We start from the raw sequence: 20,043 nt of genomic DNA, 5'->3' as shown, positions 1-20,043 counted from the left end.
CCCATTTTTTTTATTCGTTTTCATTATTTTTTTACAATACTTATTTTTAATCACATATTTTTTATTAAAATAATATTACATACAAAATTAAAAATTTTCTTTCTTTTTTAATTATACATTTTTCATCCATTTAATATTCTATAATACATTACAAGAAGTTAAAGAGTCTAAAATTCACAGGAGGCCCAACTTTTTTGACTTGTAAGAAAAAGTTCGTGATCGTTAGCAATTTCATTTTGTTCAATAATTAATTTGACCAAAAATACAGCAAACATAGATCTAGACCGTCAAAGTAATATTTGAGACTGATGAACGGCCAGAACAACAACAGATGACATCGCCATTTTTGCTTCTCTCTGAAGCATCATCCGCTTTAAATGAGCAAATCCTCTCTCTCTCTACATAAAATTTATAATAAAATAAAAATTCTTCCTCCTCTTCCTGTCTTACGGTCTCGCTACACCCAGACAGGAGGTCTCCGTATTGTATGATGAAAACCTCTCTTTCTACGCACAATTTATACTAAATTAACACTTTCTCTTGATCTCAGTATCTGAGTGAGTGTTTGACGACTCATTTAATCTTCGGTCTTACTCTCGGGCTGAAAATCTGTGAAAATGGTGAGTTTAATTGATTTAGAATTTTTTTTTATACGTTAGATCTGGTTGGGATCTGATTCACATTTCAATCAATTGAGTATAGCATTTTTCAAAATTTCGTAAGAAAATGGATATTCTATTATTTCAGTTTGAGTCAAATTTTTATCTATTGTTGATTCACTTTTTTGCGATCTGGAGCTTCTGTTATTATTTACTAACTCAAGTTTATCCACTGTTTTTGTTTTGAATTCTATTATTGGTGTGATGCAGCCGCTCAGATTAGAAATTAAGGTACTGAAACTATTAACTTTGGAACTTTTTAAGTTTAGTGTTTATTGTGTGTGAATGTTGGGTGCTCCTTATAAAAAGGATGTTGGATTCTGACATGGAATCATTTTATTCAGAGAAAACATGCTCAACGATCAGAAAGAGTAAAATCCGTGGATCTACATCCAACAGAGCCATGGTAAATATGTTTTTCCATTTAACCATGTAGTGTTTTTCATATTTCTTTGATATGTAGTAGCTGTGGCATTGAAAGTATACCATTTAACCTGCATTTTTACAATGTTATCCTTTTGTGTGGTAAAAGCACGCAATTTTTCCCTACTTTCTATTTTCTGTTTTTGAGGGATAAAAGCTGCAAATTTTACGGTGTTGGAGTTAATGCTGCAAATCTCAGTATGTTATTTATTCTGTTTACACTGTTTAATCTGGGTTCTGTACTTTCCATTTCTCGGTTTGTGCATGTGTATGAGGTGGAGGCAGACCTACTAGATATAGGAGAATGATTGTGGATGCTAGTGTCTTTGTTCGAAGTTAAATGTATGAAAATTCCCATGGTGAGATCATTTATTTTCCTTTTGCAGGATATTGGCAAGTATGTATTCAGGGACTGTTTGGATTTGGAACTATCAGAGCCAGGTATGGGAAATTCAGCTGATTTGATCATTTTCTATTCTCGTTGATGAATCATAACAATATTAGTAGAATAGTTTTATTGGATACACTGTGTTCCTTCGTCAACTTATTGCCCTTTTAATCTTCTGGAAATGTTAAAATATTTGGCAAAATTATGGGAATCTTGTAATCTGAAATGATGAAAATGCAATTCATAAGTTTAGATAAATTCTTTACGAATTGGATGAAGGTATACTTACGTATCTTTTAGATTTTAGCGGTTTAGTTGAAATGTAATCATTTATTAATATATAGATGAAAAAGAAGAGCTGCAATTTTGACAGTGCTGAGTCAAGCTTATCGACATTATAATCGACATGGTGGTTAGTTGAGACCTTCAACATGGATCAACCGGGATAAAAATATGATCACTTCTTTACATCTTGATAGTTTTTGTTTTTATCGCTCTTTTTTTCCCTTTAAAAAGGTGGTTGGAAAAGTATCTAATTTATTCTGGAAGAAAACAAACAAAAGTATTAGACTAATTGGGATATAAAGAAATCCGTATTGGGGATGTTCTTTTTGAAATCCTTGGCTTTCTTCAAGAGTTTATTATAGAAGAAATCACGAAATAAACGATGCCAAGTCGACACCAAATTTACTAAAAATTTCTCTAGCATTTGCTAATATTCTGTATACTCTCTTAGAATAAATAAAAAATGCACAAAAACAAAAATGTATATCGTGTTCTATCATCACGGAAGACTTGGGGTTTTTATGGCATTCTCTGCAGATTTCTGTGTAAAATGACTTCATTTACTGTTTTTTATAATGACATTTATGGACAATTAATGGTATTACAGTTGGAAGAATTGTAGGCTACATTTTCATGGTTCAAAAGTGCTTATGGTTGACTGCAGTTTTGGTGAAATTTGAAGTTGGCCACAAAACTTTAATACCGATTTGGTTACTCTACACCAGTAGTCAATCCTCTTGAGTACAAAGTACAAACCCTTAGTGGAATGCCACATCTAACTGAATCGCTGTAAAAAACAAAATGTCCAAAGTCCTACCCTTACCCCTTATGAAATAAAGAGCAACCTCAATACCTAGTCCAACTTCTACCCCCGTTTTGCCATCAAAACCTTCTACAGGGCTGCATGGTAATAAAGTTCATCCACCCAGAGAATGCCTCCAACCATCGTGCAGGCGCAATTTATTGCAGTCTATAGCATACAATTAGATGAAAATAGTTATATAGTTTAGCGAATGTTCAAACTAGAACTTGAATTGCCTCGGCATTTTCCTTTTTTCATTGTTATTGACCATAATTAATTATATATTTGGACCCATAACTACTACGCAATTATGATCCACATTAGGGATGTGGATCATATATATTTGGGCGAGCTTGGCTCGGTTCCGAGCCCGGCTCGTTAGTAGACGTCGTTTTTATATATATATATATATATATATATATATTTTTTTTTTTTGAGAACAAATAGGTAATTTGAAAAATAAAAATGCAATTTTTTTTAACTAAAAGAGAGAAAAAATAAATAAGAAAACTTTATTTTTTTATTTTTCTTTTTAAAATAGATAAAATATAAACCCTCCTTCTTTATCCGGGTTTGGGACCGGCTACTTAAATTTTCAATAGGCGGAGTTAAAAATTGTACACGAATAATTTTTTGTAGCGTGTACAATTTTTTAAAGAAAATTAAAAGTAACGATAAGAAAAGAAAAGTTTTATCAATATAATTAAATCAAATATCACTTACTTGACGACATGCAATTTCGGCATATTTATCTTGTAGTCGAAAATGAGCGTCTTGCTAATCCTTAACGCACATTAACGCTTCTAAAATATCTTCTTTCAGTCGGCTCCTGACATCGTTCAAAACTCTTTTACCTGTACTAAAAGCAGACTCCGAAACAACAGTGTTAACCAGAGGTGTCAGTAGATCTTTTGCAATTGCAGATATAACTGGCCAACATCGTTCATACCTTCGTTAGAATTCAATTACTTTGTCTGAACTTTTTTTAATTGTTTTATCTGTTGACATATTCTGGTTGAAGTAATCAATTAATTCAGCAGGCAATGCATTATGGCTTGAGCCCGTAGATGTATGATGAGAATGAGATACAGATGGTGATGACATGGCAGTGGCAGTGGTAGTAGATGAACACATTACAGATAAATCAAATCTATACAAATTAATGCCTTGAAATAAATTAAATATTAGCGCATCTTCTTCTTCAATTTCAGTGGAAGGAGTAGGTGCAGATGGTACCCGACTAATATTGGTACCCATTCGGTTCGCAAATAATTCATACATTTCACATAATGCTTGCTCTAAATTTCTATATGTGATAGGTGTATCAAATGTTAAGATATTTGAAATTTGATCAATTATATATTTAGTTCCCGATAAATTATATCGGGAGTCCATCACGCATGTTAAAGGAAATAACATAGGCAAATCTTCCCAATATTTTCTAAATTTTAATTCCATAACAATTATAATTTCACTAAAATTAGGGTCATTTCTGTATTTATGAAATGTTCTTGCAATTATATAAAGACGTTCAAGCACCATACAGTTGGTGGGATAGTAAACGCCCGATGAAATTTTAGTGGTTTTATAAAAAGATGTCAAAATTTTTTTAATTTTCAAAGCTAAATGCTAATCACGTTCAGTCAACATACCCTCGTCATCACTTCTAAGATGTCTATTATTATAAAAGTCAGTTATTAAATGTTCAAAATCTTCACATGAATTTAATAATAAGTAAGTAGAGTTCCACCTATGACCTACGTCGCTAACAAATGTTTTAACATTTTGCACTCCTATTTCGGCACAATAATCCTCAAATGCTTGTTTTCTACTTGGAGAGATTGTGATATATATTACTGCATTCTTAATATTTTGAAGTTCATCCTTTATATATTTTAAACCATTTTGGATAATTAAATTCAAAATATGACACACAATGAATATAAAACAAATACCCACCAAAATCAAGTTGTAGTATCCTATGCAATTTTTCAGCAACTACTTTATTAACACTAGCATTATCAAAAGTAAATGAACGAATTTTACCTTCGCGATGATATTCTCTAACAATACTAATAATAACATTAAATATATTATTAGCATTGTGAGAAAACTCAATAATTCTAAAAGCAATAATTTTTTATGCATGCACCAAAGTGAGTTTATATAATGTGCAGTTGCAGCTATATATATTCTTTTATTAATTTCTTCCCCTATATTTGAAGTTAAAGATATGACACACTCATATTTTTGCAAATTCATAATTAATTGTTGTTTTGTTGAAGTAAAATGCTGTATTGTATTAGAACAAAGAGTGTTTCGACTTACCCCAATGTACCTTGGCTGCAGATATTCTTTCACATACGAGACGTAGTGTTTGTTGTCAATTAATGTCAAAGGCAACTCAGCACCAGCAACAAGTTTCACCATTCCGGTTTGAGCTTTCTCCTCCGAATACACCCGTGTGGATAGGGGTGCAGTAGAACCACCGGCGTCTGGATTGCCAAATTGCATTTGTGTTTGACAGCCTGAAATAAGTCCGTGTTTGGCCGCACATACTTTGTAATGACGGTTGAGATGGGTGGTACCATTCCTCTTTGCCATGCTAATCTTTGTTGGCAGTATTTATATACTGCTTTGGATTTTTGGATTCCATTGACGATTTTTCTCGTTGAAATCAACTTAAAGTGATCATAACATTTTGCTTATTTTTCCCCTTTCGCTTTCCTTTCGCATCAGGAATGTTTAATTCAATCTCTTCTTCCTGATCGTGTTTCTCTTTGGGAAGGTCAACATCATCCAAATTAATTAGATAATTTGGGTTGCCGTTTACATGATGATGAAGATCCAAATCTGGAATATTTTCAGGCAGGGATAAGTCATTTAGACCTTCAAATTGATTCTGAAATTGACTTTGCGGTGTCATAGGCGATTCGTTTTCTCCCACACCGAACAAGTTTTCGACAAATGAGCGTGGATCTATTTGTTTAGTTGTAATAAGTAATAACTAGTAGAAGAATAATTGTATAAATGTAGTGAGAAATGAAAATTGGATGAAATTTCAATAAATATAATGAGAACTGAGAAATGAGAATTGGATATTGTATAAATTTTATATAAAAATTGCAAGTTATCAACATAATACAAGAAACTTGAGAGAAAGATAATTGAGAGTTGAGAGAATTGTAAAAAAATTTGTGGCTAAATGCCACTATTTATAGAAGAAAAGGAAAAAAAATAAAAATAAAAATAAATTGAAGGACCAAAACGGTTTCAGTGATCGTTAACGGTCAAAAAACATATTAAAAAAAAAACATAAAAATAAAAATTAATGAGGGACTGAAACGCAGTGACCGTTCAAAAAGTGACTGAAATGGTCACATCTTGGCTCTCCCACCGAACCGGCCTGCTCGGCTTGCGCTCGGGCTTGTGTTTTTACGAGCCCGAGCCGTCCACGAGCTCCGTTTTCGCGAGCCGACGAGCCGCTCGGCCCATTTGCCACCCCTAATCCACATATTCTATTGGACTAACAACTTAATAATCACTTACCAAACATGCACTAATTTTTGCCTACAGAAGAACACTAGTATCTATATTACCATGCTTAGGAAGATAACTATTATACAATTCAATTAACATGTTTTTAGTTCACAATTAATTTCTTTTATCTAAATTTCTTTTCCTTTTTATCAATAATTTCAACAAATTTTATATCATATCGATATTATGAAAAGTCATAGAAATATGAGAAAAATGTGAATGAAAAATGTAAGTACGAGGACAACAACACTAGAAACAGATAGCTTTGTAAATAGGAAAACTTTCGTTAAAATGAATGCGATGTGGCAAACACCGTTATGTAGAAAATGTTGGCTATGTATCGGATGATAGTAAGCGGTAATGGCATGTTCACATTCCTTAAATGAAGTAACAGTAGACACTTTGAATCCTATTTAGTTTTTTGCTTATCAGCAAACTTTTTGTTTTTTAATCTTAAAGTTTTACAAGTCTTGCAAACTTTTGTTGGTGTGAAAGATGAGAAAAAAATATTAAGAGCTGCCCTAGTAATTTGCAATTCTGAACTTCATTTTTGCTGGTGCAGACAATGGTTAAATCTTTTGAGGTCACTGAATTACCAGGTATGCTTGATTAAAATTATATGTTATTATTTCGTTTGCTAAATAAATCCTTCCACTAGAGGAACAGTTTCCATTGTAATGTCTAATATATCTGTTTACAGTTAGATCTGCAAAGTTTATAGCACGTAAGCAGTGGGTTGTTGCTGGTGCCGATGACATGTTCATTCGTGTGTACAATTACAACACTATGGATAAGGTCAAAGTGTTTGAGGCCCATACAGATTATATTAGGAGTGTGGCTGTTCACCCTAATCTTCCATATGTGTTGTCATCATCTGATGACATGCTGATAAAGCTCTGGGACTGGGATAAGGGGTGGGCATGCACTCAAATATTTGAGGGGCATTCACATTATGTGATGCAAGTGACATTTAATCCAAAGGACACCAACACATTTGCCAGCGCATCCCTTGACCGTACAATTAAGGTATGAGTAGGGTTCTTCCTAATTAAATTTTGCAAGGATATTTGTGTGCTTGGATGTGCCATTTATGAGCCTGTGTTTCTTTATGTAGATTTGGAATCTTGGCTCCCCTGACCCAAACTTTACTCTAGATGCCCATCTGAAAGGGGTAAATTGTGTAGATTATTTCACAGGTGGGGATAAACCTTATCTAATCACTGGTTCTGATGATCACACTGCTAAGGTATGTGCCTTATTTCTGTTTCTTCTTTTTCTATGTTAAGTTTCTCAATATTAGAATATAAATTTGCTTCTTAACAATGAAAAACAGGTTTGGGATTATCAGATGAAAAGTTGTGTCCAGACGCTAGAAGGTCACTCACACAATGTATCTGCTGCATGTTTCCATCCTGAACTTCCCATTATAATTACAGGTTCTGAGGATGGTACAGTTCGTATTTGGCATGCCACCACCTATAGGTAAAACTGATGCTCCGTGATTGCTTAGCACTTAACGGTGACAATGTCTTTTATTTTTTCATCTCTACAAATTAGGATAACGATGTAAACAGAATCCACTGAAGAAAAGCAAAAAATGATTAACTAGAAAACTCTATATTTTCTATTTTAACTGATTTTCTAGAAAATGTTTGCATTTGCGGACTTGACATTTTAAAATTGGGAAGGAAATGGCTGAGAGGAAATGGGTACGCATTCGGGGAGAAGGTTTTCTCTTGGGTTAGCTTGTAAATGAGAATGGAAATTCTGATGGCATGGATGGCTTCTGCGACAATGAAGAGGTTATTGTGGTCTGGAACAAGAAACCGGAGGAAGATGTGGGCAGCCTTGGTGGGGGGTTACCACCAGGAAGGCCTTCGCCTTGGGTGGTGGTCGCTTTTGTTTTAGTTAGGGGCAAGGAGGAGACAATTGCTGGTGGCTGACTGCTGAGTCAGGAGCACATGTGGTGGGACACGTGTGTTGCAGTGGTGAGTTTGGGGCGGTGATGGTTTTCTGTTGTGGTTGTTTTTTTTTTTTTTTTTCCCTTCTCTATTAAACTAAGTGTTGCCTATAAACTCGAATGCGTAATGTTAAAACCTATGTTTTCTGTCATTGCGACCAAAGTGATACAAAATGAAAAGATGCGACTTGCTTGCTACAGATTGAAGGTTGAGGACCTACTTACTTTGTTTTGAATAGGCCAGGGAAACCAGCTATTATTTTCCATAATAATTGTTCTCGGGGTCCACCTTTTTCATCTTTTATTGTGTCTGCTTTCTCTTCTTTTATTGAGCTTACTTTGTTTAATTTGTTTATCTTTAATGCTGCCTACAAAAGAAAATTAATGTCTGTCACTTATCCGAATATAATATCTATCAATCATTTGTATCATCTTGCAGACTTGAGAATACCTTGAATTATGGACTTGAAAGAGTTTGGGCTATTGGCTACATAAAAGGCTCAAGGCGGTAAGTTTGTTTATAGTTCATTTTATGTGTTACTATTGGCTTATCTTAATCTGTTCGAACTCTGGGCATTCATGCTGGCAAATATTGCGCTTCTATGCTTTGTATTTTAATGTTGCAGAAAGTCCTTAACTTTCGTCTTGTTCAAAAACCGTCATTTTTTAAAGCAAAGGGTACAAAAACAATGGAGCCTTCAGCTAATTGTCAATTCCCTGATGATGGTCAACCGTTCTGGGAAACATTAGGAAGTTTTACAAGTGAATTTAAATATTAGTTATCTACACTTTTTTATTGGAAGACTGCATTTCAATTTGTTGTATTTGCTGCACAGGGTTGTAATTGGCTATGATGAAGGAACCATCATGGTCAAGCTTGGTCGAGAGGTACCTGTTGCCAGTATGGACAACAGTGGCAAAATCATATGGGCTAAGCACAATGAGATTCAGACTGTTAACATTAAGAGTGTGGGGGCAGATTATGAGGTATATGAATTGACTTATTAAATTGATACAAAGTTGCTCGTGTCTAGTAGGAAAATTACATACCTACTTTTTCTCTCAGGTTGCTGATGGAGAAAGGTTGCCTTTGGCGGTTAAGGAATTGGGAACCTGTGATCTTTACCCACAAGTCAGTTTTCCATGATAAATGCTAATATGTTAATTTATTTAAGAGATGTTCTTTCACATCTGCAATTGTCATATGTAGAGCTCATGACTCTCCATCTAGTTTCTGTTCAGAGCCATTTCGTGGACTATTGAATCTTATCTGATGGATATTATGGATTTAATTGTTATTATGTTTATCTAAATGATATATGGTAAGTTTTAGTCATTAGATTATTGCTGCTTTACAGTTTTAGCAGTTTCTTGCTGTACGAATAGGCTAAAACTAATACTGAAAACTTCAAAGATATATATTTTTGAACTTGTGTTCTTAGCTTGTTCGTTATTACTTTGCTCGATGCTTAAGAGATTGTCATCGACGCAGTTTGGATTTTTGTCTGTTTCTAGCTCCCCTTCCTGTCTCATGTGTAATCTCTGTAGAGTTTCCTCTGCATCTAATTTTTCTGCACATCATGGACTATGGTATGCCTAGAGCAACCTATACACTTAGTTTTAGGAGAGACAATGTTGAAAAATATTTTCTTATCTACTTTTTGTCGTATGTCTCTTTGAATACTGATTATTGTCCAAAGAAACATGCTCTGTAAACCCAATATCCGTGTTATTTGATGTATATTTGAACCAGCCAAGTTCTGGCACCTTGAACCTTGGCTGCCTCTCTAACCTACTTTAATCAGTATATGTTCTTTATATCTTCTTTAAAATGTTCCTAATGCACAGAAATTCAGACTCTCTTGCGTAATTGCAATTGTCTTGTTCATATCTCTATTTGAAAGATTAATCTAGCAGTTGTAGTAATTGTGTATCACTCCGTGTTGGCATAGTGTTGAATTCCTTACTTTTTTTTCTTTGCAGAGCTTAAAGCATAACCCTAATGGTAGGTTTGTTGTTGTGTATGGAGATGGTGAATACATTATATACACAGCATTGGCATGGAGAAATAGGTCATTTGGATCAGCATTAGAATTTGTTTGGTCAACGGATGGAGAATATGCTGTGAGGGAAAGTACATCAAAGATTAAGCTCTTTAGTAAAAATTTCCTGGTTGGTTATATTCCTTATATTTATTTTTGTTTCATCCTCTCCTTCTTGCAGGATTGATTTGAATTTAAAAAAAAAATGTCTGTTACCTATTATGCCAGTGTTCAGCCACCCCTGCCTCCTTGTCCTACTACATTTTATTTTTTCAATTTTAAATAAAATCTCATTTAATTGATGTCGAATTTAGCTATAACTACGTCTGGGTGCTACAAAAAGCATTCTACTTGGCCCTCATTTGGCCCCCATTCTTGCCAAATTTTAATGGTTAGAATAGTGTTTTTTTTTTTTTTTTGGAAAAATGTGTGGTTGAAAAAGAATGAAAAGTTTTTGATTTACGTGTAATATTATTTTATGGAAGATTGTGTGGTTGAAAATAAGAGAGAAAAAGAATGAGAATGAGAATGGGGGTCAAATGGAGGCTTGACATCCATTATGAATGTGTTCTTGTTACAGTGACTCTGTGGATCTGGTACAACATATATTTAGCTGTTCATGTATGTTGCTTGCAGTTTCTCAAATATTGTAATCCTGCATAATCCTTTCATGGCTTTTCAACTTGGTCCAAAACTATATTCAAAGTCTTTCCCAGCACATATAGGGGGATGACATTTAGAATGATGTTCTCTTGCAGGAGAAAAAATCCATCCGGCCGACATTTTCTGCTGAGCACATATATGGGGGGACTTTATTGGCAATGTGCTCTAATGATTTTGTTTGTTTCTATGACTGGGCGGAGTGCAGGTTGATTCGACGAATTGATGTTACTGTCAAGGTAAAAATGGTACATCTTGAGCTATTCTTTTCTTGTGCTGCAGTTTTGAACATTGATTCTGATCATTTTTTTTTTTATCATTCTCATTAATTTTCCAGAATCTTTACTGGGCTGACAGTGGTGATTTGGTGGCCATTGCTAGCGATGCATCATTCTACATACTCAAGTATAATGTGAGGATTCTACTAATCTTACTCTGTTATGAATCTGCCTGCAAGTTTATTCCTGGGATATCCTTCTTTCTTGGACTTGATTGGCTTTTATACACCGCAGCGAGATGTAGTTTCTGCACATCTGGATAGTGGGAGATCAACAGATGAACAAGGTGTTGAAGATGCCTTTGAGCTTCTTTATGAAATTAATGAACGAGCAAGGACTGGAATTTGGGTGGGGGATTGTTTCATTTACAGTAGCTCTTCGTGTAGACTCAATTACTGCGTGGGAGGAGAGGTATGGTTTCTTTTTCATGCATTTTTACAATCACATCTAATTTTATTCTTCTAGAGTGTAAGTAATGTGTTTTTATGTAATTTTCTAGGTGACAACAATGTTTCATTTAGATCGGCCTATGTATCTTTTAGGATACCTTGCTAACCAGAGCCGAGTTTTTCTCATTGACAAGGAATTCAAGTGAGTGGGCTAGCGCATGCTTTAAGAAGCAAAACTATTATGATAATATTTATTTGTTTTAGGATTGGGGATTCTATTTTTGCAACCGTTGAATAAGTGTCTCTTTATTCTTTGCAGTGTTATAGGATATACTTTGCTGCTCAGTTTGATTGAGTATAAAACTCTTGTAATGCGTGGTGATCTGGAAAGGGCAAATCTGGTTTTACCGTCAATTCCGAAGGAGCATCACAATAGGTTTTTTACTTCACTTATTTTTTGACTCCTGGATAAGATTTACGTCTTAAAAGTGATGGGCAGATGAACATCTAACTAATTATATACCCAAGGAATTACCTTTTACATGGAATGACAGTCTTAAATGGGCATGATTTGATTTCTGACTAAATTTTGTTGTGCTACTTTTTGCTCTCATTTTTATCAGATATGAAGTGAACATTAGCTGTTTCATAGTTCTTTTATGAAGTATCACATTCTTTTTGTTTACTCACATTTGTAGAATGAATGCAAGCGAATGTTCTTTTATTCTTGGGAGACCAAAGATGCTTCTTTTGTAATTATAAGTCTTCCAGTCTTCTTTCAGTGGGTTAATTTACGTGGTCCAATACATTTTAAACTTCTTCCATGACATGCTTGGAAGATGACCATTTGCATTCAGTGCAGCTGATGCTATATGACCATTCTACGTTTCTTAAGAAATAATAATGAGTTTATTGAAAATAAAAGAAGACAAATAGGGAATAAGTGCTCGGGAGACTGTTCTTATGTTCTTTTCTCTTTTACCATGTTGTCCAACTTTGATGCACAAATTGCAAGATTCATTTATTTATATTGATTTTGAATATAAATGAATGCTGTCCCCAGTGTGGCTCGTTTCTTGGAATCACGAGGAATGATGGAAGATGCACTAGAAGTTGCTACGGATCCTGACTACAGATTTGAGTTAGCCATACAACTGGGTAAACTAGATATTGCACAGGTAAACATTGCCAACTTGTAAGTTTCGGTGTTATGATTAGCAGCTATGAAAACTTGCTGGAGCACTTTCAGTTTTCCATGCTATTGAGGTGCTAAAATTTGGATCTCTCAATATTATGATTTCGAGAAGCATATGTTGCTTACTAGTGCAGGTTTTTCTGATCTTTTCTACAGGAAATTGCCATGTTAGCACAGGGCGAGTCTAAATGGAAGCAATTGGGTGAATTAGCTATGTCCACCGGAAAGGTATTTATCTTATCCTCCATCATTATCATCTAAGCTTAAAAAGCATAACTGTTTACATAAAAAAATTGTGGATGATGTGTTTTATCATTTATGTCTTATAATACTTTTTATAGACAAGTAGCTTCAGCTGTTTTCCAGTTGTTTGGAAAATATTACCCCTTCTTTTCTCTGTAAGAACATCTTTGATTGTATTAATTAGAAAAGCTATAATTTCATGACTTAGGGTTGGACATGGTCCGGTTCAGTTTTAAAGAGAATTGATTCGAACCTGAATTTTCGGGTATTTAATTAGTGAAACTGTCGAGTCCAAATTTAATTATTGAACGGGTTTGGTTCGGATCTCGGGTTCCGTAAAATAATTAATTTTTTTAATATTTATAACGCTATATTAATTCAACTCATGAGATGTTCAATCTTAACTCTAACAAAATAACATAGTCTAATTACGTGATATCTTTTGTGTCTCTCTTCATTGAGTTTTTCATAGATTTGACTGTTAAAATCGTCTTTTGGTAGCGAGCTCACAATAATGAAGAGAGGCACAATTGAGCTTTCAATTCAATTTTTCCAGAACGACAGAAATGACACTGTTAGAATAAGAGATTAGGGTAAAATTTAGGTCAATTTGATTAAATTGGGCTTGTGCTGCAAATTAGAAATAGGAAAATTATATTTTGGGTTTTGGGTAAATTAATTAGTTAGCAAATTTATTTTAAAAAATAAATTGATAAATTTAATATGAAAAATTTAAAAAATTAGGAAGATTCGGTTCTTATTTGGTTTTTGGTCCGGTACTGAGAACTGAACTAAATAGACAACCCATCGATTTGGGTATTTAATTTAAGAAGAACCGCTCGGTTCAATCCAGTCTGTTTAGGAGTTTTGTCTATCCCTACTCTGACCGCCCAAATGAATTCAGTTATGCTGCATAATAGCTCGGAAAGGTCCTGCTCTTATTTCCATTTAGTTGATTTGATTAGATATATCTGTTTATTGTTTCCTATCTATAATCTTTTTGTAACCATATGTCTTCTATCTTCTACTGCAGTTAGAGATGGCAGAGGAATGTTTGAAGCAAGCAAATGACTTGAGTGGTTTGTTGCTACTCTATTCTTCTTTAGGAGATGCTGAAGGAATAACTCAACTTGCCTCTCTTGCCAAAGAGCATGGGAAAAACAATGTTGCATTCCTCTGTTTATTTATGTTGGGCAAATTGGAGGACTGCCTTCAACTGTTGGTTGAGAGGTAATTATAGTGATCATCTTTGTCTGGCTGTTGTACGTATTGGTCAGGGTGATTATATTATAAATCACAATTTCTTTCCAGCAATCGGATACCTGAAGCTGCATTAATGGCTCGCTCCTATCTTCCCAGTAAGGCGTCAGAAATTGTTGCTCTTTGGAGAAAGGACCTCAATAAGGTTGTCATTTATTGTATCATATTTGCACTTGTTTTGAATGTTGGGAGTTGTGGGTCGTGCAAGTGAGCTTCTGCAGTGGTGTATTTTAATTCTGCATGTTTGGAAAAAGGGTAAACTAAAGCAAATATAATATTGGAAATGGTGAAGCAATTATCTCATTCAGAACTTCCAATTTCATTCTCTCTTTTCTTAAAAAGTTGACCCTTACTGGTTTTCACTGTGAAAAAATATTATAGCTTCTTTCTAATTAATTAATATTTCAGTTAAAATTTAAAAGAAAACGACTTTTGCAAGTTCAACCAATATCTACATTCTGACATCTATGTTGTCATTTCAAACTCTAACATGGAAATGTTTCATTCATCCTTGATTCAGTCCTGAGTTTTAACAGATGTTGAGTATACTTCCCCTCTCTCTTATATTCTAAAGATTCTGAATAAGGTGAAAAAAGATAATTATTTTTTTGGAGTTGGGTTGAAACTAGGCACAGATATATGATTCTCTAATCTTCTCTTCTACTTCCGATATGAATAACTAGAATGCAAGAGTGGAATATCAAGTCTTAAAGAGTTAGCAATTAATCTCAACCACTAATCTCATATGGATTTTATGAGTTGTTATAGTAAAATTTTCGAGGTCTTCTGTTATGTCATGGGAAGACCTTGAGTCGAGAGGTTAAAAACAGCCAAACGTGATCCCTCACCACCACTTGAATATGAAATGTTTCCATGCTACATGCTTAATGTATTTTATGAAATTGTACATCTCAGCACATTGCTTTGTTCTTAGTGTCCTGGTAGAAGTATTCCATACATTCAAGCAGCAGATAAAAAACAGGGTTACATACATCTAATCCTGTTAAATTTAGAATTACATTATGATGTTGAAACATATCTTTCTTGGATTTTGTTTGAAAACTTCCTGCCAGCTTTTCTCGGTTTACCTTGAGAAACGATTGCGAGGGGTGCATTGTTTACTTTTCTTCATACAAGTGACTAATATTAAGAACCATTTGTGCTTTTCTAATAATTTAGCAGTGATGAATTCTTCATTGTTTGATCGGGTTGCACTATTGAATACAATATACAGATAAATCCAAAAGCTGCAGAGTCCCTGGCCGATCCTGAAGAATATCCAAATTTGTTCGAGGATTGGCAAATTGCGCTTGCTGTTGAATCCAGAGTCGCTGAGACGAGGTGTCTTTATATATCTTTTAATTGATAAGCTACTTGTGAATAATACACAAATTTGAAATCATTCCAGTTCATTTCTACAGCCTTATATCTAATTTCCAAGATCATGTTCATTCCATTCAATTTAGCTGTATTATTTTTCTTGACTTCTTTCTGAAATGTCGGTTTCTTTTATACTAGCCGTCCTTGCATCATTTTCTGGGGGGTATGGGCTCGCTTGCTTTGGCTAATTTTTGAAGCATGGTTATGTTAGGACTCAACATTAAGTACTTTCAACTATTTTGCAGGGGTAATTATCCCCCGGCAGCTGAATATGTTCAACATTCAGATAGATCAGTTGCAAGCCTTGTGGAGTCTTTCAGAAACATGCAAGTGAATGAAGAAGGACCACTGGTAAATGGAGGTTTGGATCACGAGGTATGAAAATGTTTTTTGGCAGCTCTACGGAAAATTCTTTTCCCATTATTTTGATAAGATAACATTCGTAAACACGACAGACACTACAGAGCATGTCTTGCGTTTAGTTTAGCTTTGTTTGATATCTTCCAATTTTTTATGTTTCAATTCTGCGATGCAGCAAGTTAATTTCAAACTGGCAAAAAATCTCATTACCTATTAAATTTGCTCCCTGTACAATATGAGAATATTACAAACTGTGTTTTTTAGACTTTGTATAGGTTTTCTTCTTGGATCTTTATGCTGGTGCTCAGTGTTTGTTTCTGTTAGTTTCTCCAGGTTCCAGAACAGAATGAAGATGAGGTACAAGAGGAATGCAAAGATGAGATCCAAGTAGTGGAACATGATGATGGCCACGAAGAGGCAGTTGTTGTGGATGCTGACTCTACAGATGGTGCCGTACTCATGAACAGTAAGGAGGTTGAGGAAGAGGAATGGGGTACGAATGATGAAGGAAATCCGTCAGACTAAAAGCAATTGGTCTGGCCGGTGTGAAATTCCCAATTTTGTTGCTGGTAGCTACCATTTTGACCCATCTGTTGTAGTTCAGAAATGATATTATTTCATTATTATCCATCGTATTCTATTCGTTTGTACCTAGAGTGCATTTTCTCATATAATCTACCTAGAATTTTAGAATGTAGTTGTCATGGGTGTACTTGGAATTAACAAATTGTTCCACAAGTTTGCTGCCTGATTTGGTGGCATCAAAACTTGTTATTTACAAAGAAAATATATTTAAGGTGTAATTATCACTTTGAAGTCTATTTTGGATTCACATGAGAAGGAATTATTATATGAAAAATTATCGGATAGAATTTATGGGTCTGTGCTGTGTTATGATCTCACTCGTTTGAATTATGCTGTATCTCTACAAGAGTGGGCTATGAGTTACATAGCACTTGGATAAAATAAAATTTTGCTATGTCTCATGCATTTACCTCACAGGACCTTGAAATGTCTCTGTTTAAGTCGCTGTTTGAAGATGTACTTGGCGTGCAGTCTAGAATTTTGATAATCATTTTATTGTTTTCATCGGTTATTTGTTTTATACTTTTGTCATTAACCATATGCATTAACTAGACAATTTGTAATCCTAGTACAGTAACCTTGTTACGTTTTTCCCTCCCTCTTTGCTGAGTTGGCAGTGCTTACACATCACTAGATCCACTCAAGAAAGACAGTTCCTGCTGTACCGGATGACTTCTTAAGGTGAGAGTGAAACTATTTTAGTTAGAGAGCTTTTAATGCCCTCACCATTTTTGAATTCTTTTATGTGGTGATTTTATGCCATCTATTGTCTTTGTTCAATCTATCTTCTGTTCTTTAGCAGACATTTGACTGAAATAGCTAAAACTGCAGTCCCTTCTTGTTGATCTTTGTAGGTGTATAGGGTGTTAAAAAATGTATTTTGAATCTCATTCGCTACATCTCTTATCCATAGGGGGAAAAAGAGCTTGTGTTGTCATGTTTGACTGTACTTAGATCTATTTTTATTTATTTGTTCAAGTGTATACTCGTAAACAATTTAAAAAATAAAAAAAAAAAACTTGGTAACTGGCGATTCTTAATCTATTGAGCTTTTATATTGTCTAAATTGACTGGGATTTTCACTTAGCTCATGTTTGGCTTCAAAACTCATTTTCAATCACACATTCACCCATAAAATAATTTTACACGCAAATCCAAAACTTTTTCTTATTTTTAATCACACATTCTCCAACAAAATACTATTCCAAATGCATTTTGTCCCAAAAATGAGGCTCAAACAGGTTTAATAGTAATCTACTGTAACTTTGACCACCTGGTTGGTTATTCTTCGTGTGTGGGTCTGTCGACCTTTAGGTTAACCATTTATTTAGCTGATTTGTTTTTATGGAACTTTTTTTCCGATTGAAATTGGTCGACTTTAAGGGAAGCAATGTTTTGTCATCCTCTACTATCTTTTAAATGAAGGGTTTTATATTGTTCTTTAGAAATATATTTCTTTAATTTTGCTGTATAATAATTCTGAGCATGTTGAGGACATAAAATCTTCCACTTCACTAGTTCAGAGAAAACATGCAATCCTTCTGTTTATTGCGTTTCTTGAGTTGCATTAGATGTCAGATGATTAAATTCTCTGTTTTTACACACGACTTGAAATATAGTTATTGTTCCCAGGTAAGCTATAGGTTGCCTAAAAGAGGCGATGATCAAAGGACCCGATGTCAAATTTTGACTTCTCGAGCACAGGCTATAGATTCCGATACTTATAAATTGAGCATAGATGTATTTTCTTGTATCCTTTGACGCCAGTTTTACCCTTTAAGATGCCACATTGTGAATTGTAGATAAACAGTCAATGTTGGTTGATGTTCTATAGGTTCAGCACATCATACCTTGTGCCAGGTTAGAAGTTTCGGTTTTGAACTTTAGTACCGATTTTCGATGTTTCATTTAGATATATTTTTTGGTATCTTTTATTGTTTTCCAATTCGTACATCTCATTCTGTATATCAATTGTTGTTCAATTCTTCACTTGCCAGTTTCAGCATTGCAGTCAAGCTTTGCATATTTCTTGGGGAAAGTTAGGATTTAGTTCTCTTAAGCTTTCACGTGCTGTAATATTGAGTCCCCACATGACCAAAATTGTAACGTGGATGTCAAAATTGCTCCAGACTTTCAGTTGTCCAGATTCTTTAGTTTCAATAGGTTGGAATTTCAGAGCTACAATTTTGAATGTTGGGGAGAATAATTTTATTTATTTATATATATTTTTTATTATTATTATTATTATTATTATTATTATTATTATTATTATTATTATTATTATTATTTAACATATCTGATTTATGCAATAAATAAATAATTTCTGATATAGAAACTTAAAAACATGTCCCTGTAAATTTATTTATTTATTTAGCCCTATGCATTTTTAAGTTCATTAGTCCAAGTCCATAGTCCTAAAGCAGAAACCTAATGAATGTCCCAAAAATGGTTATTGAGGAACTCAAAATCACTAGGATATAAATATGTATATATATGTTACTTATTATTACATTCTTTAAAAATAATTTAAATATTTCCCTTGTCTTGAGAAAATAATATAATTTATATAGGTCTAGAAAATTTTAAAAAGGTTCAATTATTGAATGAAATTTTAAGCTAGAATACACATTAATTTATAAACTTGTGATTTACATTTATACTATTTTTGATAAAAAAAATTATTATTTTTTATTTTCAAGAACAAGAAGCTCCAAAATTTGTTTTTATTGCCCCACTTTTAAATTTTTTTTATTCTTTTTAATTTCTTAATTTTTGTTTTTTGTTTTTGTTGTGGTATTTTTTTTTTTTTTTTTTTTTTTTTTTTTTTAGTCTGCTCATTTTTATCTTAGATTCTTGAAATTGTTGTTGTAGTGTTGAATTGTTGACGTGTCACCGAACCGTTTGACTGTGAAAAAAAAAAAAGAAAAAAGAAAAAATGCCACATGACATCTTCGACATGCCGATAATGATAACAAGTCCATTTATAATTGTTTCACCCCCTAACTAAATTCCTGAATCCGCCACTAAAACTAATCCCATACTTTTATCATATCATAGTGTCTGCTTTCTTCACACGATAATTATAAAGTCTTTGCATGTTGTTCACGGGTCATGTAGACATTTTTAGAAATAGTGTCTGCTGAAACTAGGGTTCCAAAGATATCAAGACCGTCCATGTACATATTACATAGTATATTAACCAAACCTCCTAATGTAAACATGAATTCTTACAAATGATTATTGTACACCGTAAGAATTAGAAATCTTATCAGTAACTCGAGATTTCAATATCCTCCTAGACAGAAAAAGGTATGGAAATCCACCTAGTAGAAACTTATTTCTAAGATGAAAATTGTAACTTCGAAAAAGAGACATTCCTGTGGTTGTTTGGAGTAAGTTCAAGAGTGGAAACGGCTGAGAAAATGAAAAGAAAATCACTGCAGGGTACTGATAACATCATCGAATTGAAGTTAACATAGACATGCTTATATCACTAAGTTAAGAAAATTTAACGTCTTATAACATTGACGAGTTGAGTCGAGTCGAATATATGACCAATTTCTTCAGGGTAATGAGTAGTTCTTAGTGCACTTT

The 20,043-nt window shown here is 33.8% G+C and overlaps 1 protein-coding gene across 7 annotated transcripts; it reads left to right on the top strand.

The window, feature by feature from the left end:
* Positions 1-396: 396 nt before the first annotated feature.
* LOC111367292 (coatomer subunit beta'-2-like) lies at positions 397-18,416 on the top strand. Of its 7 annotated transcripts, none has more exons than XR_002697784.1 (26): positions 397-620; positions 870-890; positions 1,004-1,065; positions 1,469-1,523; positions 6,660-6,696; positions 6,798-7,123; positions 7,212-7,343; positions 7,431-7,579; positions 8,497-8,565; positions 8,894-9,044; positions 9,124-9,189; positions 10,041-10,229; positions 10,858-10,998; positions 11,097-11,171; positions 11,272-11,448; positions 11,537-11,628; positions 11,746-11,862; positions 12,490-12,604; positions 12,778-12,849; positions 13,898-14,094; positions 14,176-14,269; positions 15,359-15,465; positions 15,750-15,879; positions 16,189-16,433; positions 17,067-17,130; positions 18,082-18,416. XR_002697784.1 is itself a non-coding variant. In XM_022988093.1 (26 exons), the coding sequence occupies exons 7-26, from the start codon at positions 6,663-6,665 to the stop codon at positions 16,387-16,389; spliced, it is 2,634 nt and encodes an 877-aa protein (XP_022843861.1). In that variant the 5' UTR covers positions 398-620; positions 870-890; positions 1,004-1,065; positions 1,469-1,523; positions 4,907-5,141; positions 5,297-5,425; positions 6,660-6,662; the 3' UTR covers positions 16,390-16,714. The 7 variants fall into 7 exon arrangements, 5 of the variants coding, with proteins under 5 accessions (XP_022843859.1, XP_022843861.1, XP_022843862.1 ...); XR_002697785.1 differs by having other exon boundaries at positions 17,060-17,130; XM_022988093.1 differs by lacking the exons at positions 17,067-17,130; positions 18,082-18,416 and adding exons at positions 4,907-5,141; positions 5,297-5,425 and having other exon boundaries at positions 398-620; positions 16,189-16,714.
* Positions 18,417-20,043: the final 1,627 nt, after the last annotated feature.

Source organism: Olea europaea, chromosome 18 (genome assembly GCF_002742605.1).
Source record: "Olea europaea var. sylvestris chromosome 18, O_europaea_v1, whole genome shotgun sequence".
Lineage (NCBI taxonomy): Eukaryota > Viridiplantae > Streptophyta > Magnoliopsida > Lamiales > Oleaceae > Olea > Olea europaea.
Note: the sequence above shows the minus strand (reverse complement) of the source record. Positions and strands in the feature narration are given on the sequence as shown.